Genomic DNA, 23006 nt, shown 5'->3' with positions numbered 1-23006 from the left:
CACAGGATGAGAAGATTTATCATCACCTCATTCCCTCCCTCTGACTGAGAGCACGGGAGGACATGGATAGATAGATCCCACTGTTATGACTGGTTGTATTTCCCTGGTCATGCTGTATGTGCTTATGGTCTTCGTAGCTTTCAATGTGTAAGGTGTAGTTGCAGAGTACTTTACATCTACCGTATACCAGTCTCAGACAGTGAGGGGTGAGGAAGCTTTCCAGCAGAGTCCCGGCTGTATTTGATGTTATTTTGTCATTAATACGTATCGCATATCAGTTTGCAAACAATGTCCAAAAAATATTATAATAATCTTTGAGTTAATAAAGCCGCAAACAAACAATCTCTTTTTTTGCTTTCTTGAGTAAAGCATCTCCAAATGGAGGCGTTTCAGCCGAGCTCAGTGCTTTCTGTGGTGGTGGGGCAGCAAGAGGAAAATACGGAGCTTAGGGGTTGGTAAGGTTCTTTAGTTGTGCCGTAATTGGCTCAGTGTTCTGTCACTCATGGGGACTGCAAAATGTATGGGTAGAGCTCGAACATTCAAGCCCCCTGGGTGCTGCCATAGACTTACATTAGAAGTGCCCATCCATGAAGGCTCAAGGCCATTGGCCACAGATAAAATGACATCAAATCACGTTATATCTACCGTAGCTTTGATTGGACTGATCATGTCAACATCATACTTTCAAAATCTTAGCTAGCAAGCTAGACAAGCAGGCGTCTTCATACATGAAGTCAACCATCTACTGGCAAATCCTTTTCAATCATTGTCATATGAAGAGAAATGATAGATAAAACGTATCGGTGCTCATCGGCCATTGGACATAAACATCACACAACAAGTTGGAAATTGCTAATTCAAAAATGAGTGCTTAGGCGCCACTGCAGCCACGGGTTCGATCCCAGGCCGTGTTACAGCCGGCTGTGACCGGGAGACCCATGAGGCGACGCACATTTGGCCCAGCGTCATCTGGGTTAGGGAAGGGTTTGGCCGGCCGAGATGTCCTTGTCTCATCGTGCTCTAGCGACTCCTTTTGGCGGGCCGGGTGCGTGTTTCCTCTGACACATTGGTGCGGCTTGCTTCCGGGTTAAGCAAGAACTAGTGAGGCTCTCGACCTTCTCCAAGTCCGTAGGAGAGTTGCAACGATAAAACAAGATTGTAACTACCAATTGGATATTACGGAAAAAAAGGGTAACGCCATGGGCCAGAAAAGTTTGAATATATTGGCCATGCTGGGAACTGGGAAATCTCAGTTCCGACATTTCAAGTAGTGATTTCGGGCCTCTTTCTAGAGCCCAAAAGAAGGACCGTTGTGCCACCTTCCTGGTTAAGTGAGCACAGCACAACAAGGCGAGTCCAAAAATGTATTGTATGCTGCTGCATAAATGATGTAATATGCCAGGGTGATACTGCATGTATACTTGTAGCCAAGAAAAGAATACTAAGTATATGTTGTGTAGTAAGCTGTTAGTAGACCATATGCCTCACCCTAATAATTTGGTAGAAACGACATTTGTTTCAGCTAGTCAGCCATGTAAGATATGTTTTTTTTAAAGGCAGTAAATGAGTCTGAATGAAATGTTTCGTTTCCAGAAAAGGCTCCGCTGATAGCCAGGTTTAGCAGTGGTAAGATGTTAGGACTGTTGTTGGGACTCTGCTGTTGGGACAGCTTTATGTAGGCCCTAACAGTTTACGGGCACCGTTTGTCACCGTTATAGTCCAATTCATTTACTGTTTGGTGTTGTGTTGTGTAGTGGCTTTGCTGGCATGCATCAAAAAAAAGTTTGCCCCTCAAAAATGTACATTCTAAAATAACCACTGAATCTTACAGGTTTCTACAGCACAGTTGTAATAAAGGAAAAAATTAACATGCTTCAACATTGCAAGTTAAACATTGTGATAGCCACAACAGCGTAGAAGAGGGCCCCGTAATTAAGGAAGACGAGTGATGATAGAATGTCTAGCTGACAATGAAAGGCAACTTCGACTGGAAATGAGAGACGAGAGACAGAGAAACATTCTTCAAACCGCCGAGGACGAGTGTACTTTTCTCATTGTCAACAAACAATAGAAAAAAATGCCTTCTGAAAATAGAAACCCAGAAGTTTCATGCAAGCTTTTAATGATTTGCATGTGTTCCATCTGTAATTATGGCTAACAAACATTTGTGCCATTTTGCTTGCATGCACAGCAGGGAATTCATCCCAACAGTACAGTCTGTACATTTAGATGGAATATGTTTCAGATGAGTGTCCTGTGTTAGAATCACTCCTACTGTAGCTGATAGCATTGACCGGGGTCCATATTCACAAAGCGGCTCAGAGGAGCAGTGCTGATCTTGTTCATAATGATTGAAGGCAAAACTGATCCTAGATCAGCATTCCTACTCTTGAGACGCTTTCTGAATATGGGCCTGGTATGGGTAGCCTCATAGACGTGTGTAGTAGTGTGTGTGGAACGCCGGAGTAAGTGCTTCCACATGGTTGAGAAACCGTTTACTACATACACTCACTGAACGTCTAATTCTCCCACCATCCCTCTCTTTCCAGTACAGGAAACAAAACAACATTCCCTCCATTCAAAGACATGTATCCAGACTTGAAACAGAGAGAATATAATTATCAATAAATAAAGCCACTAGGGATGTACAGTAGCCTTTTCATGGTGGAAATATGTTTCAAATGTTTACCCTCATAGATGACTATCCACCCCCCAAATACTCTCTCTCAAGAAAAAGAAAACATGTGAACTAGAAAAATGCAAACTCGATTGAAAGAGTAGTATTAGCTCAGAGTGGAGAGGCGTGGCCAGTCTGAAATGAAACGTTCCACTGAAAACTAAACGAGACACATTTCCAGACACCACAAACTACTGTACCACACAGAGCACAAAAGACGCATTCAGCTCAGGTCTACAGACCAAACCGTACACCTACTGCACATTGTAATTGTTATAAAGAGAAACACACACACACAGTTTATCTGTTGTTTGTTTTGACTTCTTTCTATGTCTGGGGGACAAAGGGACATGTTTTTAATTGCACTCATCCTCTCTGTTAATCACTTCGGTGTGATGCTCTCTGTACTAATGTATTTCTTCCTCTCTGTCTAGATGTTGGATTCAAATAGACGTTAATGCAGAACGCTGTGGATTAAAAACACAACTTTGGGAAACTCTCTTCCAAGTTATGAAACAATTAGCATCCTAAATGGCCCACATACGCTGCTAGACTGCTACTCTGGAACGAGTCATGCTTTACATGGTTTAGCTGAACGCTGGAGAATCACAGGGAGAGCACACACACACACACATACACACACACACACACACTTCGTGGTTGGAATCCATTTTATCGTAAATATATATTTAAATATCAAATAAAATGTTATTTGTCACATACACATGGTTAGCAGATGTTAATGCGAGTGTAGCGAAATGCTTGTGCTTCTAGTTCCGACAATGCAGTAATAACCAACAAGTAATCTAGCTAACAATTCCAAAACTACTACCTTATAGACACAAGTGTAAGGGGATAAAGAATATGTACATAAAGATATATGAATGAGTGATGGTACAGAGCGGCATAGGCAAGATACAGTAGATGGTATTGAGTACAGTATATACATATGAGATGAGTATGTAAACAAAGTGGCATAGTTAAAGTGGCTAGTGATACATGTATTACATAAAGATGCAGTAGATGATATAGAGTACAGTATATACATATACATATGAGATGAATAATGTAGGGTATGTAAACATTATATTAGGTAGCATTGTTAAAGTGGCTAGTGATATATTTTACACAATTTCCCATCAATTCCCATTATTAAAGTGGCTGGAGTTGAGTCAGTGTGTTGGCAGCAGCCACTCAATGTTAGTGGTTGCTGTTTAACAGTCTGATGTCCTTGAGATTGAAAAACAGCTTCTGTCTCTCGGTCCCAGCTTTGATGCACCTGTACTGACCTCGCCTTCTGGATGATAATGGGGTGAACAGGCAGTGGCTCGGGTGGTTGTTGTCCTTGATGATCTTTATGGCCTTCCTGTGACATCGGGTGGTGTAGGTGTCCTGGAGGGCAGGTAGTTTGCCCCCGGTGATGCGTTGTGCAGACCTCACTACCTTCTGGGGAGCCTTACGGTTGTGGGTGGAGCAGTTCCTGTACCAGGCGGTGATACAGCCCGACAGGATGCTCTCGATTGTGCATCTGTAGAAGGTTGTGAGTGCTTTTGGTGACAAGCCGAATTTCTTCAGCCTCCTGAGGTTGAAGAGGCGCTGCGGCGCCTTCTTCACAACGCTGTCTGTGTGGGTGGACCAATTCAGTTTGTCTGTGATGTGTACGCCAAGGAACTTAAAACTTACTACTCTCTCCAATACTGTTCCATCGATGTGGATAGGGGGGTGTTCCCTCTGCTGTTTCCTGAAGTCCACAATCATCTCCTTAGTTTTGTTGACGTTGAGTGTGAGGTTATTTTCCTGACACCACACTCCGAGGGCCCTCACCTCCTCCCTGTAGGCCGTCTCGTTGTTGTTGGTAATCAAGCCTACCACTGTTGTGTCGTCCGCAAACTTGATGATTGAGTTGGAGGCGTGCGTGGCCACGCAGTCGTGGGTGAACAGGGAGTACAGGAGAGGGCTCAGAACGCACCCTCGTGGGGCCCCAGTGTTGAGGATCAGCGGGGTGTAGATGTTGCCTACCCTCACCACCTGGGGGCGGCCCGTCAGGAAGTCCAGTACCCAGTTGCACAGGGCGGGGTCGAGACCCAGGGTCTCGAGCTTGATGACGAGCTTGGAGGAGTATGTTGTTAAATGCCGAGCTGTAGTCGATGAACAGCATTCTCACATAGGTATTCCTCTTGTCCAGATGGGTTAGGGCAGTGTGCAGTGTGGTTGAGATTGCATCGTCTGTGGACCTATTTGGGCGGTAAGCAAATTGGATTGGGTCTAGGGTGTCAGGTAGGATGGAGGTGATATGGTCCTTGACTAGTCTCTCACAGCACTTCATGATGACGGAAGTGAGTGCTACGGGGCGGTAGTCATTTAGCTCAGTTACCTTAGCTTTTTTGGGAACAGGAACAAATGGTGGCCCTCTTGAAGCATGTGGGAACAACAGACTGGGATAGGGATTGATTGAATATGTCCGTAAACACACCAGCCAGCTGGTCTGCGCATGCTCTGAGGGCGCGGCTGGGGATGCCGTCTGGGCCTGCAGCCTTGCGAGGGTTAACACGTTTAAATGTTTTCCTCACGTCGGCTGCAGTGAAGGAGAGTCCGCATGTTTTGGTTGCGGGCCGTGTCAGTGGCACTGTATTGTCCTCAAAGCGGGCAAAAAAGTTATTTAGTCTGCCTGGGAGGGAGCAAGACATCCTGGTCCGTGACGGGGCTAGTTTTCTTTTTGTAATCCGTGATTGACTGTAGACCCTGCCACATACCTCTTGTGTCTGAGCCGTTGAATTGAGATTCTACTTTGTCTCTCTACTGACGCTTAGCTTGTTTGATTGCCTTGCGGAGGGAATAGCTACACTGTTTGTATTCGGTCATGTTTCCGGTCACCTTGCCCTGATTAAAAGCAGTGTTTTAATACTGTGTTGATAGACGCATACACACATGCACTCACACACACATGCACTCACACACACATGCGCTCACACACACATGCGCTCACACACACACACATGTGCTCACACACACATGCGCTCACACACACATGCGCTCACACACACATGCGCTCACACACACACATGCGCTCACACACACACATGCGCTCACACACACACATGCGCTCACACACACACATGCACTCACACACACATGCACACACACACACACATGATCACACACACACACGATCACACACACATATAAAACACTCGTATGCACGCACGCACCCACACACACACACACACACACTGTATAATATCTGGTCCCCAGAGCTATGCCGTAGGCCAGCTGTGCTGCAGCTGTGGTTTCTGGGTGTCATCCCTTCCTCACAATACACACAACACACACAAGTACACGACAAACTCACACACACACACACACCCTGACACCTCTGCTTATTTTTGCTAAATCTCAATATTATAGCCCAGAATGTAGTGACAGATTCCATGTACACAGCTGGAGCAGAGGGAGAGAGAGGGAGAACGCATCATGAGTGCTGAGTGAGGCCAAAGAGAGGGCGAGAATCTTCTCTGATTCCTCTCCCTCCTCATATTCACCTGTGTCTAATCCCTCCCTCATATAGCCTGGGTCGTGTCTAAAAATGACACCGTATTCCCTATACAGTGCCCTACTTTTGTCCAGGGCCCCTATAGGGGACGCAGCCCTAGTCTTTCCTGCCAGGACAATGTCTGAGAGTTGGAGAAGACGTTTTCACAGCCTATCATGGAGGTTCTATACTGTAGCTCAGTGGAGATCACATACGCACCATAAAGAGATAAGGCTGATGAAGCAAGGACATTGCTATGGGTGAGAGTAGAGAGCATAGGGTCAGGTCGATGTTAAGATATCTGACCACACTGCATCCTACAGTACAGAATACATATTTTTTTACATTTTTTTTATTTTACCTTTATTTAACCAGGTAGGCTAGTTGAGAACAAGTTCTCATTTGCAACTGCGACCTGGCCAAGATAAAGCTTAGCAGTGTGAACAGACAACACAGAGTTACACATGGAGTAAACAATTAACAAGTCAATAACACAGTACAAAAAAAGGCGAGTCTATATACATTGTGTGCAAAAGGCATGAGGAGGTAGGCGAATAATTAAAATTTTGCAGATTAGCACTGGAGTGATAAATGATCAGATGGTCATGTACAGGTAGAGATACTGGTGTGCAAAAGAGCAGAAAAGTAAATAAATAAAAACAGTGTGGGGATGAGGTAAGTGAAAATGGGTGGGCTATTTACCAATAGACTATGTACAGCTGCAGTGATCGGTTAGCTGCTCGGATAGCACATGTTTGAAGTTGGTGAGGGAGATAAAAGTCTCCAACTTCAGGGATTTTTGCAATTCATTCCAGTCACAGGCAGCAGAGTACTGGAACGAAAGGCGACCAAATGAGGTGTTGGCTTTAGGGATGATCAGTGAGATACACCTGCTGGAGCGCGTGCTACGGATGGGTGTTGCCATCGTGACCAGTGAACTGAGATAAGGCGGAGATTTACCTAGCATGGACTTGTAGATGACCTGGAGCCAGTGGGTCTGGCGACGAATATGTAGCGAGGGCCAACCGACTAGAGAATACAAGTCGCAGTGGTGGGTGGTATAAGGTGCTTTAGTGACAAAACAGATGGCACTGTGATAAACTGCATCCAGTATGCTGAGTAGAGTGTTGGAAGCAATTTTGTAGATGACATCGCCGAAGTCGAGGATCGGTAGGATAGTCAGTTTTACTAGGGTAAGTTTGGCGGCGTGAGTGAAGGAGGCTTTGTTGCGGAATAGAAAGCCGACTCTTGATTTGATTTTCGATTGGAGATGTTTGATATGAGTCTGGAAGGAGAGTTTACAGTCTAGCCAGACACCTAGGTACTTATAGGTGTCCACATATTCAAGGTCGGAACCATGCAGGGTGGTGATGCTCGTCGGGCATGCGGGTGCAGGCAGCGATCGGTTGAAAAGCATGCATTTTGTTTTACTAGCGTTTAAGAGCAGTTGTAGGCCACGGAAGGAGTGTTGTATGGCATTGAAGCTCGTTTGGAGGTTAGATAGCACAGTGTCCAAGGACGGGCCGGAAGTATATAGAATGGTGTCGTCTGCGTAGAGGTGGATCAGGGAATCGCCCGCAGCAAGAGCAACATCATTGATATATACAGAGAAAAGAGTCGGCCCGAGAATTGAACCCTGTGGCACCCCCATAGAGACTGCCAGAGGACCGGACAGCATGCCCTCCGATTTGACACACTGAACTCTGTCTGCAAAGTAATTGGTGAACCAGGCAAGGCAGTCAGCCTTGAGTCTGCCGATAAGAATATGGTGATTGACAGAGTCGAAAGCCTTGGCAAGGTCGAGGAAGACGGCTGCACAGTACTGTCTTTTATCGATGGCGGTTATGATATCGTTTAGTACCTTGAGTGTGGCTGAGGTGCACCTGTGACCGGCTCGGAAACCAGATTGCACAGCGGAGAAGGTACGGTGGGATTCGAGATGGTCAGTGACCTGTTTGTTGACTTAGACCTTAGATAGGCAGGGCAGGATGGATATAGGTCTGTAACAGTTTGGGTCCAGGGTGTCTCCCCTTTTGAAGAGGGGGATGACTGTGGCAGCTTTCCAATCCTTGGGGATCTCAGACGATATGAAAGAGAGGTTGAACAGGCTGGTAATAGGGGTTGCGACAATGGCGGCGGATAGTTTCAGAAATAGAGGGTCCAGATTGTCAAGCCCAGCTGATTTGTACGGGTCCAGGTTTTGCAGCTCTTTCAGAACATCTGCTATCTGGATTTGGGTAAAGGAGAACCTGGAAGGGCTTGGGCGAGAAGCTGCGGTGGGGGCGGAGCTGTTGGCCGAGGTTGGAGTAGCCAGGCGGAAGGCATGGCCAGCCGTTGAGAAATGCTTGTTGAAGTTTTCGATAATCATGGATTTATCGGTGGTGACCGTGTTACCTAGCCTCAGTGCAGTGGGCAGCTGGGAGGAGGTGCTCTTGTTCTCCATGGACTTCACAGTGTCCCAGAACTTTTTGGAGTTGGAGCTACAGGATGCAAACTTCTGCCTGAAGAAGCTGGCCTTAGCTTTCCTGACTGACTGCGTGTATTGGTTCCTGACTTCCCTGAACAGTTGCAATATTGCGGGGACTATTCGATGCTATTGCAGTCCGCCACAGGATGTTTTTGTGCTGGTCGAGGGCAGTCAGGTCTGGAGTGAACCAAGGGCTGTATCTGTTCTTGGTTCTGCATTTTTTGAACGGAGCATGCTTATCTAAAATGGTGAGGAAGTTACTTTTAAAGAATGACCAGGCATCCTCAACTGACGGGATGAGGTCAATGTCCTTCCAGGATACCCGGGCCAGGTCGATTAGGAAGGCCTGCTCACAGAAGTGTTTTAGGGAGCGTTTGACAGTGATGAGGGGTGGTCGTTTGACTGCGGCTCCGTAGCGGATACAGGCAATGAGGCAGTGATCGCTGAGATCCTGGTTGAAGACAGCGGAGGTGTATCTGGAGGGCCAGTTGGTCAGGATGACGTCTATGAAGGTGCCCTTGTTTACAGAGTTAGGGTTGTACCTGGTGGGTTCCTTGATGATTTGTGTGAGATTGAGGGCATCTAGCTTAGATTGTAGGACTGCCAGGGTGTTAAGCATATCCCAGTTTAGGTCACCTAAAAGAACAAACTCTGAAGCTAGATGGGGGGCGATCAATTCACAAATGGTGTCCAGGGCACAGCTGGGAGCTGAGGGGGGTCGGTAGCAGGCGGCAACAGTGAGAGACTTATTTCTGGAGAGAGTAATTTTCAAAATTAGTAGTTAGAACTGTTTGGGTATGGACCTGGAAAGTATGACATTACTTTGCAGGCTATCTCTGTAGTAGACTGCAACTCCTCCCCCTTTGGCAGTTCTATCTTGACGGAAGATGTTATAGTTGGGTATGGAAATCTCAGAATTTTTGGTGGCCTTCCTGAGCCAGGACTCAGACACGGCAAGGACATCAGGGTTAGCAGAGTGTGCTAAAGCGGTGAGTAAAACAAACTTAGGGTGGAGGCTTCTGATGTTGACATGCATGAAACCAAGGCTTTTTCGATCACAGAAGTCAACAAATGAGGGTGCCTGGGGACATGCAGGGCCTGGGTTTACCTCCACATCACCCGCAGAACAGAGAAGGAGTAGTATGAGGGTGCGGCTAAAGGCTATCAAAACTGGTCGCCTAGAGCATTGGGGACAGAGAATAAGAGGAGCAGGTTTCTGGGCATGGTAGAATATATTCAGGGCATAATGCACAGACAGGGGTATGGTGGGGTGTGGGTACAGCGGAGGTAAGCCCAGGCACTGGGTGATGATGAGAGAGGTTGTATCTCTGGACATGCTAGTTGTAATGGGTGAGGTCACCGCATGTGTGGGAGGTGGGACAAAGGAGGTATCAGGGGTATGAAGAGTGGAACTAGGCGCTCCATTGTGAACTAAAACAATGATAACTAACCTGAACAACAGTATACAAGGCATATTGACATTTGAGAGAGACATACAGCGAGGCATACAGTAATCACAGGTGTTGAATTGGGAAAGCTAGCTAAAACAGTAGGTGAGACAACAGCTAATCAGCTAGCACAACAACAGCAGGTAAAATGGCGTTGACTAGGCAACGGGGCCGACAGATAAAACATAAACAAGCAGAATGAGGTACCGTGATTAATGGACAGTCCAGCGTGCATCAGCTATGTAGCCTAGTGATCAGTGTCCAGGGGGCAGGGAAGCTGGATTAGTGAGTGTTATCCAGGTTAAAGAAAAACTAACAATGACTAAATAGCTTGTAGCTAGTTAGCTTCTGGAGGTTCTTGAGTGTGTTCTAAAAATTAAAAATAATAGCGATTCCGTATCACATTGGGTGAGGCAGGTTACCGGAAGGTATAAACAAATTAAAAATCGGAAAGAGATAAGAGAGTAAATATGGGTCCAGTGAGTGTTTGGGACGAGGCGATTCAGACGGTTAGCAGGCCTGTGCTAACAAGCTAACAGTTAGTAGGCCGGGGCTAAACAAGGTAGCAGTTAGCAGGCCGAAATAGCAAGCAAGGAGATAGCAAGGGCTAGAGAGTTAGCCTTTGGGGGACGTCGCGATGGGGTGAGTCTGTTTATTCCTCTTCATGCGGTGACATCGATAGACCGGTCGTGGGTCCGGGTAATTGTAGCCCAGGAGTATGCTACGGTGGTAGGTATTGTAGCCCAGGAGTATGCTACGGAGGTAGCACAGGTGCTCTGGCGGGGCTAGCTTCAGGCTAAGTGGATGGAAGCGCTAGCCAGCAGTAATCGTCCAGGGTTGCGGTTTAGCTAAATATCCAGATCCAGATGTTCCGTTTGCGGCGGGAATCCGGGGATAAAAAATAAAAATAAATACATAGGTCCGTTAGGCTCTGGTTAGAGTCGCGTTGCTCGAACTGGCGAGAGCTTTCCGAGCTAAAGGTTAGCTGATGACTGGCTGGCTAGCTTCAGTTGAGGGGTTCCGGTTCCGAAGTAAATATAAATACTAAATACTTTAGGAAAAAAGAAAAATAGCTACGTTGGGTGAGGCGGGTTGAAGGAGAGTATTTGGAAGCTGAGGTTTAGCAAAATGTTTTAAAAGATATGCGAAGAAAAAATATGTAAAAACTAAAAAAGACTAAATATACACGGGACAAGGGACACGACACGTCTTACTGCTACGCCATCTTGGACCTGAATATGTGAAGTGAATACTTACTTACGGCTGTTGCGGTGACTGTATTACCGCCACAAGGGCAGTCCCGAGTCATGAAGGCGGTCAAATTCCACGTGACTGTTTAGTCACTGTAATTAGGCTTCTCCAAGCTCTGATGCTGCTGATGGTCATTAGTAGCCTATCAAACTTGCTAACTGCGTGGTACTCAGCACTCTATTGTCCCTCTAATCACTCTGACATCAATGCAAATGTAATCAAAAATCTAATCAGACACTTCATGAGAGCCCATGAGTTCATGTTGCGCAATCTTTCTATAGGCTATGCAATTTAGCGAGAAAACAGAGTGATGGCCTCTATTAAAAAAAGGAGGATCGCATCAGCTTTCAATAGGTTAGGCCTACTATATTTATTTCTCAACTTTCCTAATAATCAGCACACCTGGCTGGCCTGAAAATGAACCACAGGAAAAGCGTCCTCCATTCTCTATTTAAGTGCATAGATGACGTCTTTTTTCCCGCTGCCCCGGTTTTGAGACAGGTGCATGATACTGGTCGATTCTAAATCAAAACAAATTTCACACATTTATTATATGGTATACAGTTGAAGTCGGAAGTTTACATACACCATAGCCAAACACATTTAAACTCAGTTTTTCACAATTCCTGACATTTAATTCCAGTAAAAAATCCCTGTCTTAGGTCAGTTATGTCACGTTCTGACCTTTATTTCCTTTGTTTTGTATTTATTTAGTATGGTCAGGGTGTGAGTTGGGTGGGCAGTCTATGTTTGTTTTTCTATGTTTTGGGGTATTTCTATGTTTCGGCCTAGTATGGTTCTTAATCAGAGGCAGGTGTCATTAGTTGTCTCTGATTGAGAATCATACTTAGGTAGCTTGGGTTTCACTGTGTGTTTGTGGGTGATTGTTCCTGTCTCTGTGTTTTGCACCAGATATATCCACGCTGCGTTTTGGTCCTCCTCTACTTCACCACAGGAAAACCCTGACAGAATCACCCACCACAACAGGACCAAGCGGCGTGGTAAACAGCAGCCGCAGCAAGAGCAGCAGCAGGAGAAGGAACAGAGGCAGCAGCAGCAGGAACAGCAACAGCGAGGTCAGGATTTCGGGACATGGGAGCAGAGTCTGGACTACACAACTTGGGAGGAGATGGACAGGTGGGCGGTCGACCCAGGGAGAGTGCCGGAGCCCGCATGGGATTCGATGGAGCAGTACAAGGAAGGTTACAGGAGAAGGAGGTTGGCGAAGCCAGCACGGCAGTGCAACAGGTACGAGATGCAGCCCCAAATTTGTTTTAGGGGGGCACACGAGGTGTGGAGCTAAGCCAGGTAGCAGACCTGAGCTCACTCCTCGTGCTTATTATAAGCAGCGCGTTACTGGTCAGGCACCGTGTTATGCGGTTAAGTGCACGGTGTCGCCAGTACGTGTCCATAGCCCGGTGCGCTATAGGGCAGCCCCACGAGAGTGTCATGCGAGTGCGGGCATCGAGCCAGGGCGTATGGTGCCTGCTCAGTGGGTCTGGTCGCCGGTACGCAGTTTTGGTCCTGGGTATCTTGTGCCGGCTCTGCGTGCTGTGTCTCCGGGGCGCTGGGAGGGTGCAGTGCGTCCTTTGCCTGCGCTCCTCTCGTGCCGGGCAAATGTGGGAGTGGAGCCAAAGGGAGAGGTGCGCGTAGTAAGCATGATCTCCTGTGCTTACCCACAGCCCGGTTCAACCTGTGCCTGCACTCTGGAGGGTCCGGGCTAGAGTGGTTGTCCAGCCTGGGAAAGTGGTGCCAAGGTTGCGCTCCAGTGCTCCCTTACAGCCCGGTCCTTCAGGTGCCTCCTCCTAACACCAAGCCTCCTGAAGGTCTCCCCTGTCTCTCTGTCTCCTCCCTACAGGTGGTCCCGCCTGCCCGGCGCTGCTGCCGGAGCCTCCCGCCTGCCCGGCGCTGCTGCCGGAGCCCCTCAGCCCAGAGGCGCCGGAGCCCCTCAGCCCAGAGGCGCCGGAGCCCCTCAGCCCAGAGGCGCCGGAGCCCCTCAGCCCAGAGGCGCCAGAGCCCCTCAGCCCAGAGGCGCCGCCCCTCTGTCCGAGCCGCCGCCCCTCTGTCCCGAGCCACCGCCCCTCTGTCCCGAGCCGCCGCCCCTCTGTCCCGAGCCGCCGCCCCTCTGTCCCGAGCCGCCGCCCCTCTGTCCCGAGCCGCCGCCCCTCTGTCCATTGAGAAGAGTTGCCATGGTTAGGAAGCCACGGAGGCGGACTATAAGGTGGACTAAGACAATGGTGAAGTAGGGTCCGCGTCCCGCGCCAGAGCCGCCACCGCGGACAGACGCCCACAAAGACCCTCCTCTATAGGTCAAGGTTTTGCGGCCGGAGTCCGCACCTTTGGGGGGGTTTGGTTCTCAATCAGAGGAAGGTGTCATTAGTTGTCTCTGATTGAGAATCATACTTAGGTAGCTTGGGTTTCACTGTGTGTTTGAGGGTGATTGTTCCTGTCTCTGTGTTTTGCACCAGATAGCGCTGTTTTTGGTTTTCCACGTTTATTGTTTTGTAGTGTTCATGTTTATCTGTTTTTATTAAACATGAATCAATATAACGACGCTGCGTTTTGGTCCTCCTCTACTTCACCACAGGAAAACCCTGACAAGTTAGGATCACCACTTTATTTTAAGAATGTGAATGTCAGAATAATAGTAGAGAGTGATTTATTTCAGCTTTATTTCTTTCATGACAATCCCAGTGGGTCAGAAGTTTACATACACTCAATTAGTATTTGGTAGCATTGACTTTTAAATTGTTCAACTTGGGTCAAACATTTCAGGTAGCCTTTCCACAAGCTTCCCACAATAAGTTAGGTGAATTTTGGCCCATTCCTCCTGACAGAGCTGGTGTAACTGAGTCAGGATTGTAGGCCTCCTTGTACACACAAGCTTTTTCAGTTCTGCCACAAATATTCTATAGGATTGAGGTCAGTGCTTTGTGATGGCCACCAATACCTTGACTTTGTTGTCTTTAACTTCTTGAAACTCCCCATCCCGGATCCGGGTTTGTGACTAAAGCCTCAGGCTCATTAGCATAACGCAACGTTAACGATTTCTGAAAATCGCAAATAAAATGAAAATAATGCGTCTGCTCTCAAGCTTAGCCTTTTCTTAACAACACTGTCATCTCAGATTTTCAAAATATGCTTTTGAACCATAGAAATTGACTAATTTGTGTAAGAGTATGCAAAGCTAGCATAGCATTTTGAGTAGCATTTAGCACGCAACATTTTCACAAAAACCAGATAACCAAATAAATAAAATAATTTACCTTTGAAGAGCTTCTGATGTTTTCAATGAGGAGACTCTCAGTTATGTACCAAATGCGCAGTTTTTCCTGAAAGCGTCTGTGTGTAGGAGAAATCGTTCCGTTTTCTACATTGCGTCTGGCTACCGAAACGAACCGAAAATTCAGTCACCTACAACGTAAAACTTTTTCCGGATTAACTACATAATATCGACCGAAACATGGCAAACGTTGTTTGGAATCAATCCTCAAGGTGTTTTTTCACATATCTCTTCATTGATATGCAGTTCGTGGAAGCTTGCTTTCCTCTCTGTATCGCATGGAAAAATACTGGCAGGTGACTTTTGCGCACCAATTTCGGCGCAGGACACCAGGCGGACACCTGGTAAATGTGGTCTCTTATGGTCAATCTTCCAATGATCTGCCTACAAATACGTCACAATGCTGCAGACACCTTGGGGAAACGACAGAAAGGGCAGGCTCATTCCTCTCGCATTCACAGCCATATAAGGAGACAATGGAAAACAGAGCCTCAAAAATCCTTGTCATTTCCTGGATGCCATCTCATCTTGGTTTTGCCTGAAGCTCACGTTCTAGGGCACGCACAGAGAATATCTTGGTATTTCTGGACACGTCAGAGTGTTTTCTTTCGAATGCTATCAATTATATGCATAGTCGAGCATCTTTTTGTGACAAAATATCTTGTTTAAAACGGGAACGTTTTCATCCAAAAATAAAATAGCGCCCCCATAGATGTAAGAGGTTAAGCCATTTTGCCACAACTTTGGAAGTATGTTTGTGGTCATTGTCCATTTGAAAGACCCATTTGTAACCAAGATTTAACTTCCTGACTGATGTCTTGAGATGTTGCTGCAATATATCCACATCATTTTCCTTCCTCATGATGCCATCTATTTAGTGATGTGCACCTGTCCCTCCTACAGCAAAGCACCGTCTTGCTTCACGGTTGGGATGGTGTTCTTCGGCTTGCAAGCGTCCCCTTTTTCCTGCAAACATAATGATGGTCATTATGGCCAAACAGTCCTATTTTTGTTTCATCAGACCAGAGGACATTTCTCCAAAAAGTACGATCTTTGTCCCCATGTGAAGTTGCAATTCATAGTCTGGCTTTTTATGGAGGTTTTGGAGCAGTGGCTTCTTCCTTGCTGAGCGGCCTTTCAGGTTATGTCGATATAGGACTTGTTTTACTGTGGATATAGGTACTTTTGTACCTGTTTCCTCCAGCATCTTCACAAGGTCCTTTGCTGTTATTCTGGGATTGATTTACACTTTTTGCACCAAGGTACGCTAATCTCTAGGAGACAAAGCATCTCCTTCCTGAGCGGTATGACAGCTGCATGGTCCCATGGTGTTTATACTTGCGTACTATTGTTTGTACAGATGAACATGGTACCTTCAGGCATTTGAAAATTGCTCCCAAGGATGAACCAGACTTGTGGAGGTCTACTGTTTTTTTCTGAGGTCTTGGCTGATTTCTTTTGGTTTTCCCATTATGTCAAGCAAAGAGGCACTGAGTTTGAAGGTAGGCCTTAAATACATCCACAGGTAAACCTTCAATTGACTCAAATGATGTCAATTAGCCTAACAGAAGCTTCCAAAGCCATGACATAATTTCTGGAATTTTCCAAGCCGTTTAAAGGCACAGTCAATTTAGTGTATGTAAACCTCTGACCCACTGGAATTGTGATACAGTGAATTATAAGTGAAATAATCTGTCTGTAAACAATTGTTGGAAAAATGACTTGTGTCATGCACAAAGTTGATGTCATAACAGACTTGACAAAACTATATTTCCTGAATAAGACATTTTTGGTGTGGTTTAAAAACGAGTTTTAATCACTCCAACAAATGTGTATGTAAACTTCTGACTTCAAATGTATGTCATGACAAGATTAAATCAAGAATAGTCTGATTGGTGACAATATTAGCCTATCACTTGTAAATTATACATTATCACTTGTGAACAATGCCCAGCATAAGGCAAGAAATGCCTTTTTTTGCGACTTTTTTGAATTATAGTCACACACCTCATATAGCCAAGCCCATAGGCCTATATGTTTTGATAAGGTTTGTATCACAACTAAAGTGCCAAATAACTTAAAATTACAAGGGGTGTAGAGTCTAACTGGTATACATAAGTAACGAGTAAGTAACAGCCTGGTGCGTGGGGCTGCCACAGGAACCACCAGGCTTGGTGTTAGGAGGAGGCACCTGAAGGACCGGGCTGTGGGGGAGCACTGGAGCGCAACCTTGGCACCACTTTCCCAGGCTGGACAACCACTCTAGCCCGGACCCTCCAGAGTGCAGGCACAGGTTGAACCGGGCTGTGACTGCCCACCTTTCAAGTTTGGGGAAGATAATTTTCACCGTTAAAATGCACCTTTATAATAAAAGCATTGACTGTATAATCGCATTTACGGTGAATTTTCATAATGGAATTTTCCCGCTAATGGAACTTTGTGCTTATAGCCTACTGCCATGTGCGCATTGCTGCGTTATAATGTGATGAAACAGCCTAATCGTTGATCAACATTTACAGCTAAACATTCTGAGCTGCTGCGTCAGCCACATTGAGTAAAAATATTTTGGGGATGCTAGTGTATGTATTAATTTGGGATCTATCGCATCCCACAACTGTCCCAGACTATGTTTCGAATATTTATTTCTCGCGCAGAATAGGTCAGCCAGGAGATGCTAATGTCAACTTTTGTACTATGGCGGATAGTAGATTGACATTGGCTAGTGCATTTGCTGTTCGCTAGGCTTACTCAGCTTGCTGGCTGCCGAAAAGTAAATGTGGTCAGTTCTTTCAATATCTTTACTATGTACCTCGGGATTAGATAAGCAGTTGCATCCCCGATGTGTGTCTTCACTTGTAGCCTGTGAGAAAGACCCGATCCCACGAAGGAGAGCCATATGAGAGAGAGGTGCTTTGGAGCATGCAGCACTCAGGGAGAAGGGCACAAAGCAGCACTTCGGTCCAAGGATACAACGGCCACTGGCTGCAAAAGGTATGGATTTTTTGAGGGTGCATTACGGCCACACAAAGGGATTCCACTGTGAAATTAAAGGCATTATCAAGTACTTGCCAAAATGTGAATGAGAAACTGATAAAGTGTGTGCAGCCTGCGCAAAAAAACTTGTGCCTTTCAAGCAACTTTTTTCAAAAGTCGCATCATGCAGCCTTACAATGTCTTAAAAATCGAAACATACAGACCAACGTTTGTAGAACAACTTAAGTTACATTAATAACTCTTAATTAAGCACATAGGAGTACATACATTACCAGTCCAAAGTTTTAGAACATCTGCTCATTCAAGGGACAGATCAGGACGTAACATAAGGACAACTCGGAGTATGCTATTCTGCTCTTCTGAAATAGACTTAAATAATGGATATTTTGTGAAGGTGTAGGCTATATTACATGGATTTATTTGACTTTTTAAAATGTAGATGTTCCAAAGGTCTGCGTCAGTGTATGTGGAAGCCAGGAGATGCTAAATGTGTTTATGTTAATTAACGTCAATTACCGTGAGACCAACAGATATTTGCATGACAATCACCGGCTAATGTATTTTCGTGACCGCCACAACCCTAGTCTTACTTCACATAACCATCTAAACCTGACTGCATGGTTAGGCTGTGGAGCTGTGGTTCCCTGGACAGCCCACTACTACAGCTCTGCCAGTAAAAAAAACATTTTAGTGGGTTTTGCTAGAGTTGCAGTGAGTTTACCGCTTATCTGGTCTTAATTAGGGCTACATGAAAATGTGCAGTGTGGAACAAGGATGAGGATTGACTACTGACTGACTGAACCCAATTGTGAGTGTAAAGGACATCACTTTTAATTTAGTCCAAAATCCCCAACAACCACGAGCGATGTTAAAATGGTTATTTGTGCACACATGAGATCGGTTAGCGTAATAATCACAGGAACAGTCTAAGTTCGGCCTTTGGACCGTTGCGGGACAGTCTTCCCAAATCTGGAAAAATCGGAACACAGACCAGGAAGTGGAGCTTCACAAAACCGCCGGTCGGTTCCTTGAGGTGTGAGTGTGGGGGTGTTGGTAAAATAAGCGGAGAGTAAGTCCTTGGGTCCCGAGAGAGGGGGAACGGGGGTGTGCAGGGGTGCAGGAAGGGTGCAAGGGGGAGAACATACAACAGCGCTGAGGATTTCAAAGAAAGGCAAAAAAGGGGGCGGGTTGCGGCTGAGTTAATGTCACTTTGGAGAGAACAGGGCTTGTTTTGGTTTCAGAGAGTGTGATGGTCTTACAGTCAGTGGGATCGCTCAGAGTTTCCATGACTCTTCCACTAGCCTGAATTAAGAACAATGAAACATTGCCCAACAGCATCTATGTCATGTTTGGGCAGACCGTAAGGAGTCACTGGGGACATTAGCCCACACAAACACACACACACGTCCATACGTACACACACACACACACACACACACACACACACACACACACACACACACACACACACACACACACACACACACACACACACACACACACACACACACACACACACACACTCCAAAGCAAACAAACACACTGTGCTCATGGTGATCAAACAGGGGTGATCTTATTTCCTGGCAGGATGTGGAGAAGGACCTCACGCACAGTTTGGACACTCACTTTCTCAATGTGAAGGCGTAATAAGGTTTGGTTGAGAAATGCTGGTCACCACGGTCCCAGTCAGCTTACACAGTGACATAGCTAGACTTTCCATTCTATGTCTCTAAAGTAGCAACCACTTTGGCAGATACATAAGCATGAAGAGATGTCTCCCCCTACCTTACAAGTAGTATAGCCTTAGTTGTATTATGACTTTTATTTTATGCATAATGTATGTATAATGAGTCATTGTAATTGTCTGTACCCTGGGGACTTTTATTCTGAAAGCAATATTATGTCCATAGACACCAGTGGAGGTAGTGTAAACTATCTACAGTCAGAAATACAGTTTACAGAAGCATGCACTTTGACTGACAGGTGTCCTTGCTTACCTTTATACCCGAGGACAGCAACAGCAATGGTGAGTAGAGTGCACAGCACGTAGAGCAGTGCTATGGAGGTCTTCAGTGCCCACTCATTCTTACACTTAGTACACTGGGTACCCTCCTGGATACCTACACAAGTGAGAGAAAATGTGCATGTAAAAACATGTTAAAATGAGTTCTCAACAGCATCAGAGTTAGTTTGTTCACACTATTCAAACTGTAACCATACACACACACACACACACACACACACACCAGGTGGCCCACCGACAAAAACAGAGAGATATTTCATCATGTCTCAACGTAATCAAGGTATACAATTATTGTTATTTTCAAATACAATGTATTTTTGGAATTGTGGCCAGTTGTGGCCAATTTGCAGTGTACAAATTATAATCATTATTTTCCGGCCCCCAGATAATTTGCTCCAACAAAAAACAGCCTGCGGCTGAATCTAGTTGACTGCCCCTGCCATAGGAAGTGAAATGATTTTAAGTGCCTTTAAACGGTGTATGGTAGCAGGTGCCAGGCGCACCGGTTTGTGTCAAGAACTGCAACAATGCTGGATTTTTCACGCTAAAAAGTTTCCCGTGTGTATCAAGAATGGTCCACCACCCAAGGGACATCCAGCCAACTTGACACAACAGTGGGAAGCATTGGAGTCAACATGTGCCAGCATCCCTGTGGAACGCTTTCTATACCTTGTAGAGTGCAACTCAATATTAGGAAGTGTATATTCAATATATTATATCCTATGACTGGATATCCTGCATCTCTGCACTCTACCTAGTGGTGCGTCCCAAATGGCACCTATTCCCTATATAGCGCAAGAGAACTACTTTTGACCAGAGTCCTATGGGCCCTCGTCAAAAGTAGGGCACTATAAGAGATTAGGGTGCATTTGAGTATATTATGGCTCAGGTGGCTACAGAGTCCGGCTATGTCAGAGTTCCGGCTATGTGGAGACAGCAGAGAGCCTGGTCAAAGCGTGGCCTGGCTGGCCCTATGTGGGCTGAGGTCTGGGATTCCCCAGGCCCTGGGTCTGAATCCCCACATCTGTACAAACAGCCTGGAGGCCACATTAAGGGCCCAGTTGTTCCCTGAGGCCCCGGGTGGTGAGGGGGCGAAGGACACCATAACAAGACCCCCCCAAACTGTTTACACTGTGCCACAGGCTTATTTTCCTGGGAAAGCCTTCACTTGGCAGACTCTATGACACACACACACACACACACACACACACACCTCATAATGAAACATAAACAGACAGTTCCTGGATTCAATAATCAACATCAGTATGTAGGAGTATGTATTCAAACCAGGGACCTTCAAGTACCTCCAACCAGCGGGGAAAGTCATGGAGGAATGTTGGCATTCTCTTACATTTTCCTGGAATATTTCTTTCCAATGATATCTTTCCTGACAGATGAGTGCCGAGATCCACAGTGCTGAAGGGAACACAGCTGTATTGCATTTGAATTCAGGAAGTGGGTGAAAAAAAGAAAGGTCCTGCTTTTCATGTACCTGAAATGAAACTGATTTGCATGCCCAGCTCAAGGAAAGCCACTTCCAACATTTCCATGGCAACACAAAGATGGCCTGTGCCAACGCAATCTTTGTGTTAAAACTTCTTGACCTATGGTTAATAAATGCCTATAGGGCTTGCAGTCTCATGTAATACGATTATGATAATGAATTATATAAGTGATAATGCCCGAGAAGACGTTGTTTGGAGGATATATTGGCACGGGTGTTGTCAGGCCCAAGACCCCGTGCCAATATATCCTTCAAACCACGGCTTCGAGGGCATTATTACTTTGCTACAACGAGTTAATTAACAACATATTCAAATAATGATTGACATATTTTCATTTTAAAAAATGTTACTTTGATGAATGTATTCATACTATTTCATCCTTCCAAGAGATCTAGGGTCGCTACCCAAGCCAGCTGGTCGTTCATTCTATCTGTTCATTGGCCAGAGACCCGAACCAATCGTTTTGTTCTAATTCTATGGATGCCACCCAGTCATCCATTCTAAATGCTTCATTGCCATGATAGCTGGCAATGTTCTTATCCCTTGCTTGCAAACACAGTCACGTCCAACAGTGCAGTCAGAATAACAGTGAACGGAGCTGCATTTGCATTTGTTTAAGCTGTTTCCTAGTGATTTTTGGGGGGGATACATCCATAACAATGAGCTAATGATGCGCGATTTCACCTGGCATAGAACATATGCTCTCTCGCCAGGGCACACAGCTAACATAATCACTTCAAACTGAAGCTGCATTTAGTGGTTTTCCTTTGACATTTCTTTGTATATATCCACACAAATGATGCTGATTCATGATTTCGCCTGGCAGAGAAAAGCTGCCAGCCTGTCTGTCTCGTCCCGACTCCTGACAGGTTCATTACCATAGGACAGCTGGAGATCGAATTTCAATTTTGAAACAATATTGCAAATGTCAGTTGCAAAACTCCGCTGTTGAAAACCAAATGCTAGTCTAAACAAAATGGTAGTTAAGGTCCAGATGCTTTTTACATTGTATATCTAGTATATAAATTACCTGGCTGAGCTGAAGAGACAGTGGATTGTGCAGTATCAGATGGAACAGAGTAAATCGGCTAAATCTATGACGTTGAAATGCCTATGGTAATTTGTGGAATAGACACTGGCTAGAATACGGTTTTAACCAAACAGCATTCCGGATTAGACCCACCCATTAGACCAACCCGTTGTATAAAGCCTGAATATTTCCATTATAGAAAAGCATTGGTGTAGAATAGACTCTGGCACTCAAGTTCTCTGGCACCATGGGTGGCGACTCAAGTACCCGGGCACCAAATGTGGCACCACTCAAGTGCTCTGGCACCACTTGAGTGCCAGAGCACTTGAGTCGCCGCCCATGCAGTTGATGAGCAGTATAGCTAGCGAGGGATAACTTTAGCCAATTGGAAAATACTGAAGTGATCAGCTAGTCAGGTTGCTCTGCTGCTATAGGGACACAGTGGGACTTTGGCCAAGGTAGCGAGGTTAACAGGCTTCCTTTTCTATAGCTGTCCTGGGACCTGTAATGATCATTGGGGAGCAGACCTCAGTTTTAACACCCTTTCCAGCTGGAAGATGCATTTTGTCCACTCAGCCAAGTCAAAGTGAAAAGGAGATTTACCGGAAGGAGTGTGGAGGCACGGAGCTGCCAAGAATATCTCTTAAAAATCACTGTGCCGATTCTTCGTGTGCAGCCAGTCAGTCAGAATCACCACACACAGGCCTTATAGCAGCTGACCAAAGTATTGGCCGGTGAGATGTATTGGCCAGTGACAAAGCTCCTCTTCAATTTGCCTCCGTGCATGGATCATTGTAGA

General features: G+C 45.8%; 1 protein-coding gene across 1 annotated transcript in view; it reads right to left on the bottom strand.

Annotated features, from left to right (window-relative positions):
• LOC135522576 (collectin-12-like) overlaps positions 1-23006 on the bottom strand; it is a 53243-nt gene that overhangs the window by 3877 nt on the left and 26360 nt on the right. Inside the window, exon 3 of the mRNA XM_064948972.1 lies at positions 19647-19769. Coding sequence (XP_064805044.1) covers positions 19647-19769 — 123 coding nt within the window. The remainder of the gene's footprint in view (positions 1-19646; positions 19770-23006) is intronic.

The sequence above is a fragment of the Oncorhynchus masou genome, chromosome 30, assembly GCF_036934945.1.
Source record: "Oncorhynchus masou masou isolate Uvic2021 chromosome 30, UVic_Omas_1.1, whole genome shotgun sequence".
Lineage (NCBI taxonomy): Eukaryota > Metazoa > Chordata > Actinopteri > Salmoniformes > Salmonidae > Oncorhynchus > Oncorhynchus masou.
The sequence above is the reverse complement of the archived record's forward strand: the minus strand, read 5'-3'. Positions and strand labels throughout refer to the sequence as shown.